The 17,456-nt window shown below is 43.4% G+C and overlaps 1 protein-coding gene across 1 annotated transcript; it reads left to right on the forward strand.

Annotated features, from left to right (window-relative positions):
• Nucleotides 1-704: 704 nt before the first annotated feature.
• On the forward strand, nt 705-16,845 carry BNIP3L (BCL2 interacting protein 3 like). Its single transcript, XM_082779627.1, has 6 exons — nt 705-862; nt 7,711-7,897; nt 9,594-9,666; nt 11,475-11,578; nt 12,363-12,512; nt 13,443-16,845. The coding sequence occupies exons 1-6, from the start codon at nt 787-789 to the stop codon at nt 13,489-13,491; spliced, it is 639 nt and encodes a 212-aa protein (XP_082635753.1). The 5' UTR covers nt 705-786; the 3' UTR covers nt 13,492-16,845.
• The last annotated feature ends 611 nt before the right edge of the window (nt 16,846-17,456 follow it).

Consider the following 17,456-nt stretch of genomic DNA (forward strand, 5'->3'; position numbering starts at 1 on the left):
GGTCCCCTCCCTTCATAGCCCTCTCTTCCCTCACACTCCTCCCTTCCCCTCGCAACTCTCCTTCCCCCCCCACAGTGCCCCTTCTCCTCACAACCTCCCCTCTCCTCACATCCTCCTCCTCTCAGTCCTCCCCTTCCCCTCACAGTCCTCTCCATCCTCACAGGGTCCCCTCCCCTCACAGCCCTCCATCTCCTCTTCTTCCCTCACAGTTCCCTTTTCCGTAACACTCCTCCTCTCCCCTCACAGTCCTCCCTTCCCCTCACAGCCCTCCATCCCTCCTCACAGCGCCCCTTCCCCTCACAACCTCCCCCCCCACCCTCCCTCCCCTCATGGCTTCTCCTCCCCTCACAGCCCTCTCCCTCCTCACAGGGTCCCCTCCCCTCCCAACCCTCCATCTCCTCCTCTTCCCTCACAGCTCTCTGTTCCCTCACGCTCCTCCATCTCCTCCCTTTCCCTCACAGCCCTCCTCTCCCCTCACACTCCTCTCTTCCCTCACAGCTCTCCCTCCCTCTCCCACCTCCCTCCCCCATCTTCCTTCCCCTCCCTCCCTCCCCTCCCCTCCCCGCCCCCAGCCCCGCCCCCAGCCCCATGCCGCCCCGCACGCTCCCCTCCGCCGGCTGCGCATGCGCGGGGTAAGGCGGGAGGGGGGGAGCGGGACGCGGGGCGCGTCGGGCGCATGCGCAGCGGCTGGCAGGGGGCGGGCGGCGGGGCCGGGCCGGGCCGGGCCGTGCTCGCTGTGGTGTCGTCGCGCCAGCCCCAACGGCCCCGCGTCCCTCCGCCGCCGCCATGTCCTGCCCTCAGGAGCCGCGGCCCGGCAGCAACAACAACAACAACAGCCCAGGAAGCGAGCCGGGCCTCAACAGTGAGTGAGGGGTGTGCGTGGGGGGGGGTGCGCTGAGGGGATGAGGGGATGCGGGGCCTCAGGGAGCCCGGGGTCTGTGGGGCTGAGGGGTGTGGGGGGGGCTGAGGGGAGAGCTCGGGGTGTTGGGGGCTGAGGGGGGAGGGAGCTGAGGGGGAGCGGCCCCGGAGAGATGAGGGGGTTTGGGGTGGGAGGGGGGCGGTTGGGGAAATAGGGGAAGGGTTTGGGGTGGGAGGAGGGGGTTTGGGGTGGTAGGAGGGGATTTGGGGTCGTATGGGGGGGGTTGGGGTCGGAGGACAGGGTTTGGGGTTGTAGGGGCAGGTTTGGGGGCACAGGAGGAGATTTGGGGTCGTAGGAGTCGGTTTGGGGTCGGTGTTTTGGGGTCGTATGGAAGGTTTTGGAGACTCAGGAGGGGATTTGGGGTGTAGAGACAGGTTTGGGGGCGCAGGAGGTGTTTTGGGGGCGCAGGGGTGGGTTTGGGGGCACAGAATCCCAGAGTGGCCGAGGTGGGAAGGGATGCCTGGGATCACCTAGTCCGACCCCCTGCCGAGCAGGATCACCTCGGGCAGGATGGCACCCAGGTGGGTTTCAGATACCTCCAGAGGAGGAGACCCCACAGCCTCTCTGGGCAGCCCGTCCCAGTGCTCTGCCCCCCTCACAGGAAAGAAGCGGTCGCAGGGAGCAGCTTTGGGGTGGCGGGGGCAGGTTTTGGGGCGGCAGGGGCAGCTCTGGGGTCGCACCGAGTTTACCCAGCGGCTGGCAGTGGAGCTGGGGCTGCAGCAGGGCAGGGGGAGGAGCGTGCCTGTGGGAATGAGTTTATTCAGGGGCTGAGTCAATAGCACTGACGTGAGCTCCTTTCCTCTATATCCGGCATCGCTGTCAGCTGCTCTGCTGCATCCTTTTGTTCCCAGGGTGACACCGGCAGGGCACATCTATGGGATTTCTGTGGGCTCTGGTGCTTTGGGCAGCTCCCTTTCACGCGTCTGAAACAGCCTCTTCAGTGGGGCTGTTTGTTTGCTCCCAGTTATTAAGGATGCCTCGGTTGGAGGGGTGGATAGATGGCGTGAACGGTTAGCTCTTGGCTTCGTGGTTTACAGCGAAGTCAAACCGACAACAAAATGCCTTGATTAATCTCCTGTGACTTGATGGGAATTGGGCTAGAGAAGAATAAACCCTGCCTGTGTGTTAAGGCTGTCATTGTGCCACGGTAACATTGCACCTTGTGATAACGAGCACGCTTCACAACAAAACACTCACCTGAGTAAAACAGGCACTTACAGCGAGTTATTCAGGCCGGTTGGCACACTGAAACATCAATTTTCTGTCCTAAATTTACATCGTGCCTAGTGCCCAGCTCCGTGCTTTATTCTCAGTTTGTAAATCGCCGTCTTTGATCCTGTATTTTGATCTTTCCATCTTGTTTTCTGTCGGTGCGGGAGCTCGCTGTGTGGGACACGTAACCTGGGGGAAGGTAGGAGCGGCGAGGGGAGCGCGCTGAGCGCCTGGGCTGGGTCTGCCCACGGGGATCTTGCTGCTGGGTCAGCGCGTACGGGCTTAGCGAAATCAATGTGATTACTGGAGGTGGTGAGCACAAGGTATGAGAGGAAATATTCGGTCGGCTGCGCTCGGCGAACAAAACAAACGCCACCCATGGGCTCCGTGAGGGCTTAGCGCTGCTTTCAGGCGGGCAGCAGCTCCACAATGCGCGGCGTTCCAGGGGCTTTTTCTGCCATTATATAAGCGCTGCAGTGACCCTTCTCAGGCTAATGAGTTCGGACACTTATTCATTTTGTTCTGCGTGCCGTCCGTGCGTGTTCGAGGCCTTCCATTCAGAGATCTCCCAGCGCTTGAACTGAAGGGCAGGAGACCTTTGGGTTCACGAGAAAATAAAAATAAAAACCCCAAACCCAACCTTATGTGCTTTGGGTGCTTCCTACATTTTAATTATTATAAGGCTCTGTTACATATTGACAAAAAAGCAATCCCACCTTAGGCAGGAACTCATCCACCTCTGTCATGGAGAACTTGTTAATAATTACAGTTTTGGGGATCTGAGCAGCTTTCTTTTTCTGTTAAAGGCACACTTTGTTGTAGAAGTGGTAGTTCTGAGTTTATTCAGACTGATCATGGCATGGCTCAGGCTTCTTGTGAGCTACTAGCTTGGAATATCTTTATTTCTACAATTTTATATGCAGAAAGTATTTTTAAACCATATTTTTATAAATAAATGCATAAAACTATATAAATATATGCAACATTTTTCTATTTTTTATCATACCTTTATTAAAAAAGTCTTTCTACCCCCAAGTGAAATCTCAGACTGCATGGACAATCTGACAGCCCCTCTCCTGCACTTTCAGCTACTTTTGCGTAGAATTTCCACCACTTAGGTAGAAGTGAACGTTGTAAGGTCACACTTCTGATTTATTTTCTTCCCAAAGCAGTTGGATTTCTCTGTTTAGGAGAAACCTGTGTGTGCAGGATGGCTGCATGCCAGATGACAGCCTATTGATGCTGCAGTTTTGCAACAGGATTTAGGAGGACTTGCCTATTAACTGACTTAATGCTGCTGCATAAGACCTACTTAAATCCTGCTCCGGGACTTGTTTGTACGTGAGGAGTCCTGCGCCCGCATGGAGACCCGCTGACTTCATTAGGGTCTTGCCCAATTGCCTACACAAATGGGACTTTTTTTTTTTTTTTTTAAAAAAAAAAAAAAAGACAAATGTGTAGCTGATACCCAACTTTATTTATGTTTTAGTAAGAAAATCTGCCTGAATATCTCAGAAAAGCAATTGTGGAAGTGACGTTAGTGTTCAAAAATCTAAGTGTTTGTTAATGTTTTTCTTACTTAGACAACAAAAAAATTTCATTGTTTTTAGAGATGTCTGCCAGGAAAAAAAGAGGAAACATTTGGGGTGTGTATGGCAACTCCTTATGGAATTGCATACTTTTTGTTAACTAAAGACTTCGTGTTAAAAGGCTAATAGAAATACATATTTTTAAGCATTTTCTAGCAAAGACTAGTATTTAGTTGTTTTTTCTATTATGTAGATGATCTGAATGCTGTCTCGCTAAATTTAGGAGAAATATTTCACCTTTTCACAGGTACCTTTTAAGCTTCTTCAAAATCCTTAAAATAAGAAAAACAGTAAGCGTGTAAAAAGGGTAATTTCTTTAATTTATAGCTAACTACAAAAAAATCATTCAGTATACATCCATTCCTAATGGAGTAGTGAGCATTAGACCTTGGGCAAATAATTTTGGAGTGAAATACTGTTCCTGTAAGCAGGTTTGGGATTTTTTGTCTTTCCCAGAGTGTGTGGTACGTGATTTGGAAAGGGAGGAAAAGGCAAAGTGGGGAAGTTGAGTTTAACACCCACCTGAGAACGCCCCGTGCTGCCGTATTTCCAGCTCGGCAGTAAAATGGGAGAGGTGTTGGAGCTGAGCGTTCTCCTGTGGGTGATTACCATAACGAACTTGGAGCCAGAGAAGAGCTGGGGCAGCTTCTCTCTTCTCTCCCTGCTTCGCTCCAGGTGCTGATCCCTCCAACCGGGGGCTGCCAACCCCTGGGGCTCGCCTGCTCCCGCTCACAAACCGGTTGTGATTCCCCTGGGAGGACGTAGCGTGTTTTCGCTTGGTGCCAGATGAGGCTTCCCCGTGTGTGTTTGGACTCATTAAAAGTGAGGTCAGATGGGGAACGTGCTGCTCGTCATGTAAACTACTGCCTGCCTCGTCGGGGCTCTTTGCTCACGGATAAATCGCCTGTTCTTCCTAGCGTGGCCGTCACGTGTGTTAGATAAAGGGCAGATTCTCTCAGTCCAGGGTAATCTTCGTGCACAAATAAAATCCCCACTGATGTTAAGGACCGTGGAGGGTTGGTAGCTGCAGCCAGTTCTGATCACCTTCCCCAGGGCTTTCATCTGCCTGTGACTGCTGTTACAAGAAGTGCTCTCCTCACACGTTTGCCCTGCGTTCTTCTCACGTTTTATCACTCTGCTCTGTTTCAATATCAGGCGTCTTTGCAGTTCCTGAGCATTAGGATTCCCAACAGATGCTCCCTGCTCCAGCGTGGCTCTAGGAGAGCCTTCACCTTTCTGGCCCTGCCTTCGACCAGCAGCTGCCAGCTGCCTTTCTGCAGGTGCTGCCCCTCGCTGCACAGCTACAAGACAAACCTACCTTCCTCGCCAGGTTCTTGAAATGGTTGGAATTTGAAATGTAGACAGCAGCAATCAGCAGAAATCTGCAATAATACAGTTTCGTGCTGATTAGTCAAAGCAAAGGCTGCCTTTCCCAGCTGACGAGGATCTGGAAAGCCCAGTATGTGGTGCGGAGCTGGTGTGCTTGGCGTGATTGTAGGCAGGCTCTGTGCACGCCCTAAATTCCTTGTTTGTGAATGCAGCTTGGGGAAACCAGGCTCTAAACCACCGGGACTCCGAAGGGGATGATGCTTCCATGGCCATCAGCATAATGGCTTTGTTAGCAATCGATACTAAGGAGGAGCTCTGCTTGGGCTTCACAAAATCAAGCTGGAAATAGGTGAACACATCAGGGTGCACGCTCCTTCCCCTGTCACTGGGACAGTTCCCAGAGCCAAAATGTTGCTGTACAAACAAGTGGAGGCACAATACCAGATTCCACAGTCAGGAACTTGGTATTGAAATTCAGAACCTTTGCAAGTATTTAAAAAAAAAAAATAGTTTCACCTCTTGTTTTCATATCTTTAGGCTTTCTTATTCTTAAATATCGTTACTTCTTTAGGAAAGGCATCAAAACTACAAGGAGCTGGAAGCGTTTGCTGTCAGGCAGCCTAAGTTGAAGTCCTCAGGAGTCATGACACGTGTGAGGCCATTATCTGACCGATGATGAGAAATGTTGCACTGAAAACAGTGTGCTTTTGAGAAATGGGAGATCTTTCCCCTCCCTAATGATGGTTGTCCACCGGGAAGGCATTATTTCTGCTCCACATGCTGTGCCGCGTGGAACAGAACCGGCGTTTGTGCTGGGGAAGCTGCTGTGACCTTCCTGAGAGGGTGCAGGAACTTCTGAGATGGTGGAATTACGAGGCCGTGTTTCGTAATGTGCTGATGGTGTTTCAAGTTGTTTGTTGTGTTCGTGGCTCTTTTCTGATGATATATTTGAGGTGGTGGGGGCATCAAATGCAGAGTTACGTAGAAGGGTTATTAACACTCTGATTGATGAGCAGAAACAACGTTTAAAGCCCTCCTAGCTTCCCTAACGATATTGCATGGCAAAATGAAATGTCCGAAGGTCCTAACTGCAAATATTTTCCAAAACAGAGCCTTAAAACATTGCTAAATGTCAGAATTTTGTAACACGGCTAAAGGCAGTGTGCAAGTGAAGCAGTAACTGCAGAAGGAAGTCTGTCGGCTGTTTGAGGCGCTCGGCGTGCTCCGATAAATGAAGGTTGGACGGTCAAATGGTGCTTGTTGTGCTCCTTAGAGAGAAGGCTGGAATTGCAGTCGGGTAGGGAACACATCTAAATATTTGGAGCAGAGAGAAGGGTGGGGATCTCTTTTATCTTTAGCCCTCAGGGCATTGGATAATAAGAATATTTCCAAAACATATGAATTAAAACATGTCCCTTCCCAATGTGCTGGCAAATACCGTTTCTCCTGTAGTTTATCAGCACGTTAAATGGCAAACTGGAGCACGAGAGGCTTCGTCTAAATGCCAGGGAGCAATCTGGGGCTGCCAGGGGAGGCTTTGGGGTCTCCGTGGGGGTCTGCAGAGGCCGCCTGGGCAAGGCACCCCGCTCTGGGTGGCCCTGCTGCAGCCAGGGGTGCCTCCAGCCTCAGCCAGCCTGTGAAATCAACGTGAGGTCATGGAAAAAAAGAAAAATAAAAATACTCAACCTTAAGTACAGAGAATGTGAATTGCGTTAGCATCTCCTAAGTGACAAAAACATCTGCTCTCTTTTGTCCGATCTCAGCACACACATGGGTATTCCATAGTTATTGAAAATAAATCCAGACCTCTGCCTGTTGACCAGGTAGGCTGCGTGGTCTTTGCTGGCTGAGGAAAGGAGGGGAAAAGAAGGGCCAAAAAAAGATGAACCGATGGCACGGGAATCAACTCAGTACATGTGAAGGTTCTGGTTTTCCCACAGTTCTTCACTTTGTGTTATTTGTAGTGAAATCTTTTCACCTAACAGCTGCAAGGTGGATGTTAGCGTGGTACTTGGGCTGTGCTGACCTTGAGCTTGTGCTGGTTGTAGTTGTGTGACCCAGCTCTGAAGGCTATAGCTGGGTAGGGTGGGTGGCAGACAGCACTGGAGAGAAGGCTGCTTTCCTATCAGGCCAGGGCAAGAAAGTAGAACAGGGACTGATTTTCTTATTTTTAAAATATTTTTGTGTTATATGATTTTTATACAACTAAATCAGGGGCTGGTTTGGAGGTGAGGGCTGTTGGAAGTGCAGGAGAATATGAAACCGCAGGTGGGGGACAGGTGGAGGGCTGGGGGGTGAAAACTTCATTGGAAAAGGAACGTAGAACAGGGAGGTGGAGTGATGGACGTAATGAAGTGATACCGGGAGGAGGGAAGCCTCAAACTAGGGAGAGAAAGAGAAATTTGGCCTGTCAAAGTATTAATGGTGCCACCAGGAGTAGCTGCAGTGGTAAGCAGCAGCCTCAGGTTTGGGGGCGTTCCTTCAGAGCCAGGAAGAAGCACGTCGCCTCGCCCTCGGCGTGTTTGTGAGCTCCTTCCCAGCACTGTATGTTATCTGAATTCGCCACGGTCCTGGGCCTTTTTGCTGCGTGTCATTGATAAACTTTAAGATGGGTTTTAGTTTCCCTGCTTTTGATGAAATGATGTCTGGCTGGCCCGACAGGTTCCTGGGTGGAGTTGCAGATGAACGGCAACGGCAATAGCAACGATAATGGCAACGGGAAGAACGGAGGCCTGGAACACGTCCCCTCGTCGTCCTCCATCCACAATGGAGACATGGAAAAAATCCTTCTGGACGCCCAGCACGAATCAGGACAGAGCAGCTCCAGAGGTAGTTCCCACTGTGACAGGTAAAGAAATGTTTGCTGTCCTGCACACAACTCATTGCAGGTTTTCTCCTGTAGCTGTTAAATGAGGGGTAAAGTTTGTTTTCAGGTCAGGATTGTCATGCTTCAGCATGCTTGCTTTCTCTTGCCTATCAAACAAGTCATTTCCCTTGAAAAATAAGTCGTGTTTCAGAAAGGTAAGGGCTCCAGGAGCAGGGAGCTCACATCTGCACCGCAGTTAAATTTCTCGTTGTCATAAATCATACAGGGTATGAAATGCATTAATTTTTCTGGCACGTTAGTAATAATGTAATGTATGCATGCTTTATATTTAGCCAAGCGTAATAAAATGTATCACTGGACTTGGCAGAAGGATTTCTGGAATTTGTACGCCTTGCTTTCAATATCCTGCAGTTTTTTCATGTGCAGGCAAAATAATTTTGCCTAACAATATAACCCCATGAGACTCATGTGAGCATTATGATGTTCTTATTTGTTCATTATACCTTTCCCTCAAAGGTTTTGGGCCAGCTTTGGAGATCCGTGAGCGGTTTCTATATATAATTTTAGGTGTCCATCTGCTTATGCCTCCTTTGGATTTGCTAAATGACTGCTAACTGTCATGTCTACTGAGCAGCTTATATAAGTGGGTGATCAGAAATAAAAGCTATTTAAAATTAGTTAGGCCTGATTTAATTACTGACTGTAGTAGACAGTGCTTGAAAAGGATCCATACAAGTATTTCAGACAGAACTGCTTATTTTCTATTAAAATAACCATTTCTGTGTTGATACGAAACTAACTGCCAGTAGTTTAGTAGTATTCAGTCCAACCAGGAGTGTTTGCTAGATATTTTTTTCTACTTTTTTTTCTCTTACTAGTATAGAGGCTTTTTCCCCATTTTAAGTGAGTAAAGATAGAATGTATTCCTTTACTTAATTTTCCAGTTGTTAACTTGTAGGTAATTCTTTTCCCCTTTTCATAGTTGAGGAAGCATGCAAGGAAGGGGAGATATTTCCTTTTTTTTTTTTTTTTTTTCTAAACAAGAAGTTACACTTAAGTGTGGGGTTCTTGGTTCTTTTTGGTTACTTCTAACGTAGCTGCTTCTAATGAAAACTTAAATTACAAAGATGCCATTAGGAGTTGTAACAGGAGACCCATGCTGCTGCATCATACAGTATTTCACATTGTTCCTGACTTAAATTCTGCACTGTTTCCTTGGTTGACATAATCAGGTAATTAATTTCTTTTGAATAGATGACCAAATTTTTAATATTCACAATGAGGCTAACAAGCAGAATGCCTTCTTGCCAAGCATTAAGAGGTATTTTGATATGTAATGTTGCAGCTTGTATAGATATAAAGCTAATTTGCAATACTAGTAGCATTACCTAAAGCAAGGAAGGGATCTGCATCTTTTGTGTAGCTGTTGAAGTTTTGGGCAATGCTTATTTTTGCTTCTGTGGAATGGCAGTCAACCCTGTTGAGACAGAGAGGATAATTCAAAAAAAAAATGGAGAAGATAAGGGCTTTAAGGGCTCTTGGAAAACTTTGTTATTCTGGTGATTGTGACATGCAGAGTTGTGTAGTCTGTTAGTCATCTGAGTAGTGTGCAGAAGTGCATGTGGAAATGATTCAACTGAGATGCTATTTATGCTAATTGTTCTTTAGCTGACTGTGGTGTGACAAAAGTGACATAATGAAATCAATTTTTCTTTAGCCCTTCACCTCAAGATGATGGACAGATAACGTTTGATGTGGAAATGCACACAAGTAAAGACAGTAGTTCTCAGGTATTTTCTTCATTTACTCTCAAAATAAATTAAATTATTCATATTAAAGTTGTAAGTATTGTGTATAGATCATATTTGTATATAGGTCAATATTAGGAGTTCCTGAGGGGCAGAGCAACCTCTGTCACATTAGCAGGTCTTAAATCTTATATGTTTAACATATTTTTTATTCTGCCATGTAAAACTGCTGCTCTCTAGTAATTTTTTTTTTCATTCTCACTCTAAACTTGGCTGTTATGTGCTGTACAGCAAAACAAATTATTTAAATCTTATGTATTCAGAATTTGGAGGTGTTCTTTAGTCACTTGGGTAAGGCTGTTTACTAGTCTCGTGCTTTGTTCTTGCATATTTTTACCCCATCTTTTCCTTAATAAGAACTTCATGGAGTACTTCCCTGTAAATATGTGTAGTAAACTGCTTTTGTACATTCAAGCTTAGGCCAGTTTAACTAAATTACATTTTCTTCTAAGAGATTGTTTTCAGAATAAAACTTTATTTAATAAAAACACCTCCCAGAACAATTATTTTTAACTGATTTATGAATTATTTTTAACAACCAGGCAGAGATGGTAAACTGTAGGCTGTATTAATTGCAATTTTGACTTGTAGAGATGAATAGCTTTGGAGGGAGGGAAAAACGAGGCTCCATCTCTAAAGCTGGGAGATGCCCTGGTTAGTAGCACCAATGTTATTGTTTACCACTCTGCTCCTGCTCTGTGTGTCAAACCTGTTTTGGCTTTGGAACTGTTTATATTCCTGCACAAGATTTCAGGGTGTTTGGTGTATTGATGTATGGATCAATCAGCTCACATGACAGTGAGTAATCCTCATCGTGCAAACTGAGAGCCTAATGCTGAACTCTTAGCTTGGCAATTTACTGGAATTTGCTGCCTTCAGCACTATAAATAAAAAGCAATCCTGGACGAGTGAAACCTTGCATTTAATTTTGTCTAAGAGCAGTGGGCCTGTTGCACTTGTGCCCTACAGAGAGCTAGCCACGTGAAGGTGTTGGTTAGATCTGCCGTCGCTGTTTTTTTGGATTGGATTGCTTCTGTTTTTGGTCTGATTCCCACTTCAATGTAAGTGGTGCATCTTAATTTACTAAAGGTCACTCAGGAAATTGTTTTAACTCTGAAGAAGAGTTTGTACCAAAGTCATCTTGTGCTAGCCAAGGAAATGGCATTCTCTGGCCTTTTTAGCAGATTTATTTTTTTCTAATTCTGGTATCTAATGATGTAATGTTGACTCCTTGGGTCAAGAGAGTTGCACTGAGTGCTTGGCTTTCCCTGCTGCTTCTGGGATGCACCCAGTAGAAGCCACTAGTTGCATGTAATCCAAATTTCAAATAACGCCTTCAAAGAACTTCCTAATATTGTTTTGGAAACATTTTTATTTGGCTTTGTGCTTTACCTACATGCTGTATGCTTTTGATTAAATGCCATCAAATCAAAGTTTTTCATGTTCCTAAAAACTTTATTTAATGCATCAAGCTGGTTTGCTACGATTAGGATTAACATCACCACCACCCCTCCCCACAAAAAAAAGCCAACAACACAACCACAAACCAACTTCCTACTACGTTGAGGTCCTGGCTATAATAACCAAATTAGTGATATCCTGACCTCTGCAGATCCTCCTTTTAGCATAAAATCTCTTCTAAATCATTGGTAGTCCAAGAACGCTTGCTTGTTTATCAGGTGCCGCCATTTGGTGCTTATCATTTTACTGCTGCTGTTGTTGTTCTCAATTTAACACCATGAGGAGGAGCCAACTGACTGTTACAAGGCTTGTCCAATGTGTATTTTCAGTCTGAAGAAGAAGCAGTAGAAGGAGAGAAAGAGTTGGAAGTCTTGAAGAAAAGTGCTGACTGGGTGTCAGACTGGTCGAGTAGGCCTGAAAACATTCCTCCCAAGTGAGTTATTTTTTTAATGGATATTCCTTTGTGTGAAAGAAGAATCACGAGTCTCACTTACATGCAATTACTCTGGCTGTCCAAATAATATCATCTAGGAAAAAAGACATAATTTCTTTGGGGAGTCTACAAAAAGTCAAAATGAAGTTTGAGAACCATAACAGCATCAAAATTACCTTTTACTGAAAGTAATAGAAATCCACAGCAAGTTGATTACAAGGTTTCTTTACAACATTGCAATTACTGGGAGAGTTGGGCACTCGGAGCTGGGATTCATGGGATTTAGTTTGGGCTTATGAATGGAATAGTGTTGAGCAAGTGTCATAAATTCTCTGTACCTTTTTTTCTTTCTATGTAAAATATGTAATGTTCATCCACGGAAGGGGAAACGTTGAGCTCCTTGAATGCAAAGCATTTTTGTTAAAATAGAGGATGCTGTCTATATCTGGCAGACTTCTGTATCTCTGTTTGGAACAAAAAATGAGGCTCTTGCTAACAAATCACATCCTGAAATTCCCTCTCTCGGACCTACCTCTCTCTTCAGCTACTGCTCCCTTTGTCTCTATACTGTCTGTGTAAGTGGTCTCTCCACAATACCTCCTATTATTCTCTTTGATCCCTTACTCCGTGTAAAGGATCTCTTGCTTTGATCTCTAGCTCTTTGTACTTTAAAAAAAAAATAAAGTTCCTACAGAGATCATTTGTGTGCAAAAAAAAAAAAAAAAAAAAGAAAAAACACCAAAAAAAATGTGTTAATTTTTCTCTCCTCCCTCTCTTCTTTCAGGGAATTTCATTTCAGACATCCTAAACGTTCAGTGTCTTTAAGTATGAGAAAAAGTGGAGCAATGAAAAAAGGTGGCATTTTCTCTGCAGAATTTCTTAAGGTTTTCATTCCATCTCTGTTCATATCTCACGTTTTGGCTTTGGGACTAGGGTAAGTATTAACGTAATTCTCACTTCAACTTTTGCATCTGGCTTTGCTTTTCTGCTTTACTTGAATGTCAGGTGCTTGCTGAAAAGGGCTTTGTCTAGAATAACTAGAGTATTGTTGCACCTTGCTCAAGAAACTATGGTGCTTTCTTTTCCTTGAAATGCAGGAAAACTTTGCAGCACTTTGAATACTTAGATATCTGAAATACTGGATGTATCTTGGGAGATCAGCTGCTGCTCTGCTCAGCAATCTTTTCAGTGCCTGTGTAATCTGATGTAATCTCTCAGCTTGCTTAAGTTCTAACTTTATGTTTATCTGTCATATTCTGCAAAGGGAGCAGAGGCGTGTACTCAAAATATGTTTTTACTTAGATTCATGTTCGTTTCTGGGGTGGGATTCTTGCATCTCTAAGCTTCTGTAAACTATCGAGAGAATTAGGAGGATAGAATATATGAAAGTGTATTGTACAACACTTGTACTATTGCAAAATTGTACCTTTCTGCAGTGCATTAGATGTTGCCTGGATGTATTTGGTAAAGATCAGTGTTTGTGTAGATCCTCAGCAGTGTTTTAAAGCTCATCTCTTCCTTCTATTGGCAATACTTTGTTTTGCAATAATAATCTGAGTGTTGCTCAGCTGTTCAAGAGCCTCCTGTGTCAGGTACTCTATGGACAACGCAGCTTTCAGGCTGGGGTTTTCAGATGAGCTTGGGACTGGAAGGAACCTGTTTTCACTGAATGTAGCGAACATCAGTCCTTCTAGGCTTGTCTGAAAATCTCAGAATGAGTAATTTTACAAAACGAGAAGTGAAGTCTGTGGAAGAATCTGATCAAGCTTGAAAGACAGATCCCAGTTGCTAGGTGCATGAGGACTGTGTCAAAGCCAGGGAGTATTTCTGTGAAATACGCTATGCCTTATACTTTCTATTTCAGCATCTACATTGGGAAACGACTGACCACACCTTCAGCCAGCACTTATTGAAAGATGGAGTGCAAAACCTGGAAATCCACGTGACCTGTGAAGGTGTTTCTGTCTCATTTAGTACATTTGACTTGAGACCATTTTAAGCATGACCCTGACTTCACCCTTTCTTTACATATCCAGGTTTTTGCTAACTCTGGAATTGAGTATTGTGTTGGAACTCTGTTGAGGTGTTTCGCTATCCACATTCTTTTCCTCTCTCTTCCCATTCCCTTGCCTCTTGGCCTGCAAGACACGTCAGAGTTGCTGAACGGAGTTTACAACTGTCTATATGTTGCAAGGGCTTCTCTCAATGCAAAATGCCACCAGCAAGTTTTAATTTTCTCGGTGATGCTGTTGCCTCCTTAGTGCAACCTGACTTAAATTGCAGTTGTGCATGGTATGTTGACTGTATTCTAGTGATAAAACTAAGTATCTTTGAGGAAAATTACTGATTGGAGTGAAATTGACTTTTGTTTTGGAAAAACAAACTGGTTGTGAAACAAACTAAGAAATTACTGGCAATAAAAAATAGTTAAATCAGCTTCTGGGGGAATTTATTTGACCCCCCTTACATTGGCTAACACGATTCAATTTGCAGGAGGCAAAGACTGCGTAAATTTTGAACTAGGATAACTTATTCCATCAGCGTATTTTAATATTAGATAATTGTTGTAATCTTGTCTTTTCTATGAAGTCAGCTCTTTATTCCTTGTAGGAAACCTGTCTGATGCCTAGAAGATATTAGAAAAAATTGCATTGTTTGCATGTGAAGAAGCTTTTCTTTTCCTTACCTGTTTTCTTAAGGGAAAATTTTAAATGTGAATTTTTCCTTTTAAACGTAGTTTAAAATTAAGGAAAAACCCAACAGCTGTAGGTGTATTTAGACTCTTGTATAAAAGGATATGATTCTGTTTGTTGTGGAACCATTTACAATTATGATCATAGGGCAGTTTCGGAAGGTAAAGCGTTTGACCTATCTCTAAGGGGGACAATCTTGCAGGTGCGTAAAGATTCAGAAGTTGTAAAGCTCTGAAATGTCTTCTGCAAATGAGTTTTCGATATTCCTCTCATTGTTTACTGTACAATCTCCTCTGGGGATACATGGAATCTGAAAGTCACTCGTGATGTCTCATGTTAGCTAGACTTCTCACTAACGTCGTTGAACTTTTATCTTAGGGAACATTAAGCCTTGTCCTCCTTCAGTGACACTTCTTTTCAAAATGTGAAGCTTTAGTACCAAATTGTTACAAAGCATCGGGACGTTCATGTCCTTAAATAGATTTTATTGGATTTCAGAACATGTAGCATGACTCTGAAGGATAGAATACTCCTTTTTTATATATATATGAATATATAAAAAAAACCTATGGTATAGACTTTAATACTAAGTATTTAGGGAACCAATGCTAATTTTAAGACTAGCAAAATCTCACTTAAATGAAAACTTTAGGAGGCTGACTTGTAGAAAACTTTAAGCAAATGCAGTCAGCTAGTTGGAAGAGAACAGCTACCAGTGATTGTTTGCTTGCAGCAGATTTTAGAAAGTTGAATATTTGATATAGCAGTGATCGCTTGAAACAGTTGATACGTAGAAGCTAAATCCCAACCGAGATTTGGTTTAAAAGAGCTTAGGTAGCTCCTAGGAAGTAAAAAAGCTAAGCATAAATCCACTGCTAAACCATATTTATTTTGTTTCTCTACTTCTGAATGCTGTTAGAGAACGCTTTCAGGGTAAAAGAGCAGTCTAACAATTCTGGTGAAGACATCTGCTTTTTTCTTGTAGCTGTCGATGCTCGTGGCACTCGAGTGGCCTACCACTGGGTATTTGTTTCAAGGGTGGATGCTGGGTTTCGCCCAAAGGTGGGGGAGAGAGGGGGGACGTGGTGAGGGTGTTTTAGATCAAGTACATCACTTTACAGTCCTGAAAAACTGAGCGGACAGGGGAAAGGCTGAAACACTTTCAGTTCTAATTACAGCACCTTGTTTTGTACGGAAATTGGAATAGTGGGAAAATAGATTTTTACCGAGTAGGGAGAACTTATTCATCAACAAAAAACACCCCTTTGTAAAATAAAAGAGGATAATTCTTCAGAATATCTAATAGCTAATCTTGCAAGCTTGTGGCTAGAGTATCAACATAGTTTGTAATATTTGAAGGAGCCATGAAGAAAAATTGTAAAGACTGCAGCCGAGGAACGGATACGTGATCACGGTAATTTGCTGTGATACGATGCAGTATTTATTGATACCTGCTATAAGCTTTGGAGGAAAGTCTACAACTTTGAGTTTTACAATGAACAGAAACAGATTGTATAATTTGAAAAGGGGTTTCAACTATTGATAGTTGAGGTTTTGTTAAGATAAATGTTGTTTAAAAAGCTTTATACCTGTTTACAGTTTTGGAAAAAAAAATGCAGGCTTCATTTTTCTTACATACAGTGAAAACTGGCCTACGATATTTGTAAATAGGATCAAGAAAAAAATGCATAAACTCGCACATTAAAAATGCAGCAGGCTAACTTAACTGCAGTAAATACATATTTACTTACTGTTTTAAAAAGTGAAAGCTGAAGATTATTAGAAACTCAAATTTTTTAATTGACATTTATTGAATATTGGAGTTAACTGAGCCAAAGTGATTATGCATTCTTCATAAATTAGTTAGCACTTTGTAACATTATATACAGTTTACAGTACATGTATAAGTTGTAGCTTATAAACATTTTGTGCCATTAAAGCTCTCACAAAACTGGTTGTCTCAAATTACTTCATCCTGCGCCTGCCTTTCTCTTCTTTTAACAGGACTGCTTTGTAAAATGCTTAATGAAACTTGTATTCTGGGTTACACAAACATCGAAGCTGCTGCTTATAGACTGGAATAATTTTTTTTTAAGATTGTTTTTTCTTTTTTGAACAACTTGAGGTTATCAGCTTCGTTTTCTAAAGCACTTAATAAAAATTGTTCTGTTGTCACACCATACACCTGCGCCCCTCCCTCCAGCACCTTGTCAAGGAAAACTTCTAAAGCAAAGTAAGGTGGCGGCATATGAAATGTGAAGTCAAGTTGATAAGATTTTCTATAATTAGTCATCTCTACTGTACTCCTTGTATTTCTCTGCTTTTTCCTCATTCTGTTAAATTTGCAGATTAAAGAATAGGGGACGTAAGCCAGTTGGTAATTTGCCTCCAGGTTGTCGGTTCAAGCAGTGTTTGCTTTGAGAAGTATCATGTTGGAGGAGTGAAAAACTGTGAAATGTCATCATTCTGATGCTCTTACTGCCGGTTTTATTTAGCTATTATTTTTTCCTATGTTTTTAATGTAAAAATCCAGAATTCTTGTAAAATGAACTTGTGTGATTTTTTGTTTTTTGTTTTTTTTTTCTTTGAGAGAGGAACGTGATTTATAAAGTTATAAATCCTACCTTAAGAAAGCTTAGATTTTGTGAACTTGCGTTGAAATTTGGGCCTGAGGTTTTGAATTGCCAGTACTTCTTAACTGCTCTGTGGAGTGGGTTTGTGGTGTGTTTTTTTTGAGCAGATTGTTCCTCTGCAGCTGAATGAGATAAAGACTCATTTAGGAAGTATTGGAGGGAAAAAAAAAAACTATCACACCCTTCAAAACTTGATTTGTTGTAATGGTGTTTTGCAAAAGAATAAATCCGGGATAATCCTGCATAAAGCAGCAGTATCTGCACGAAGATTTTTTTCTGTTACAAATCACATTTAGATGAAGTTTCAGAGGACTCTCTTAGTTTTACTATTCCCTTCGAGTTTCTTTTCATTTTGGTGCAAGAATGTTCAAGCAAGGACTGACGAGAAGGGGCTTGTATATGTAGTTATGAGTGGCATGGTGATATTATCTGTTGAACTAAAAGAAATACAGCTGGACAAGTTAGCCGTGTAGCCTCTTGGTTCTCTGTAATCAGCCCCAAGAAGCGTGTTTTATGTTACGTTCTGGGAAAGTTACCTTCTATGCTAACTTT

This window comes from Aythya marila (assembly GCF_965140915.1).
Source record: "Aythya marila genome assembly, chromosome: 26".
Taxonomy (NCBI): domain Eukaryota; kingdom Metazoa; phylum Chordata; class Aves; order Anseriformes; family Anatidae; genus Aythya; species Aythya marila.

Excerpts from the sequence above, each read along its gene's own strand:
- BNIP3L (XM_082779627.1), top strand. The coding sequence starts at position 787 with ATGTCCTGCCCTCAGGAGCCGCGGCCCGGCAGCAACAACAACAACAAC. Across the intron at positions 9,667-11,474 it reads GTAAAGACAGTAGTTCTCAG|TCTGAAGAAGAAGCAGTAGA; the intron begins GTATTTTCTTCA and ends GTGTATTTTCAG. Across the intron at positions 12,513-13,442 it reads GTTTTGGCTTTGGGACTAGG|CATCTACATTGGGAAACGAC; the intron begins GTAAGTATTAAC and ends TTTCTATTTCAG.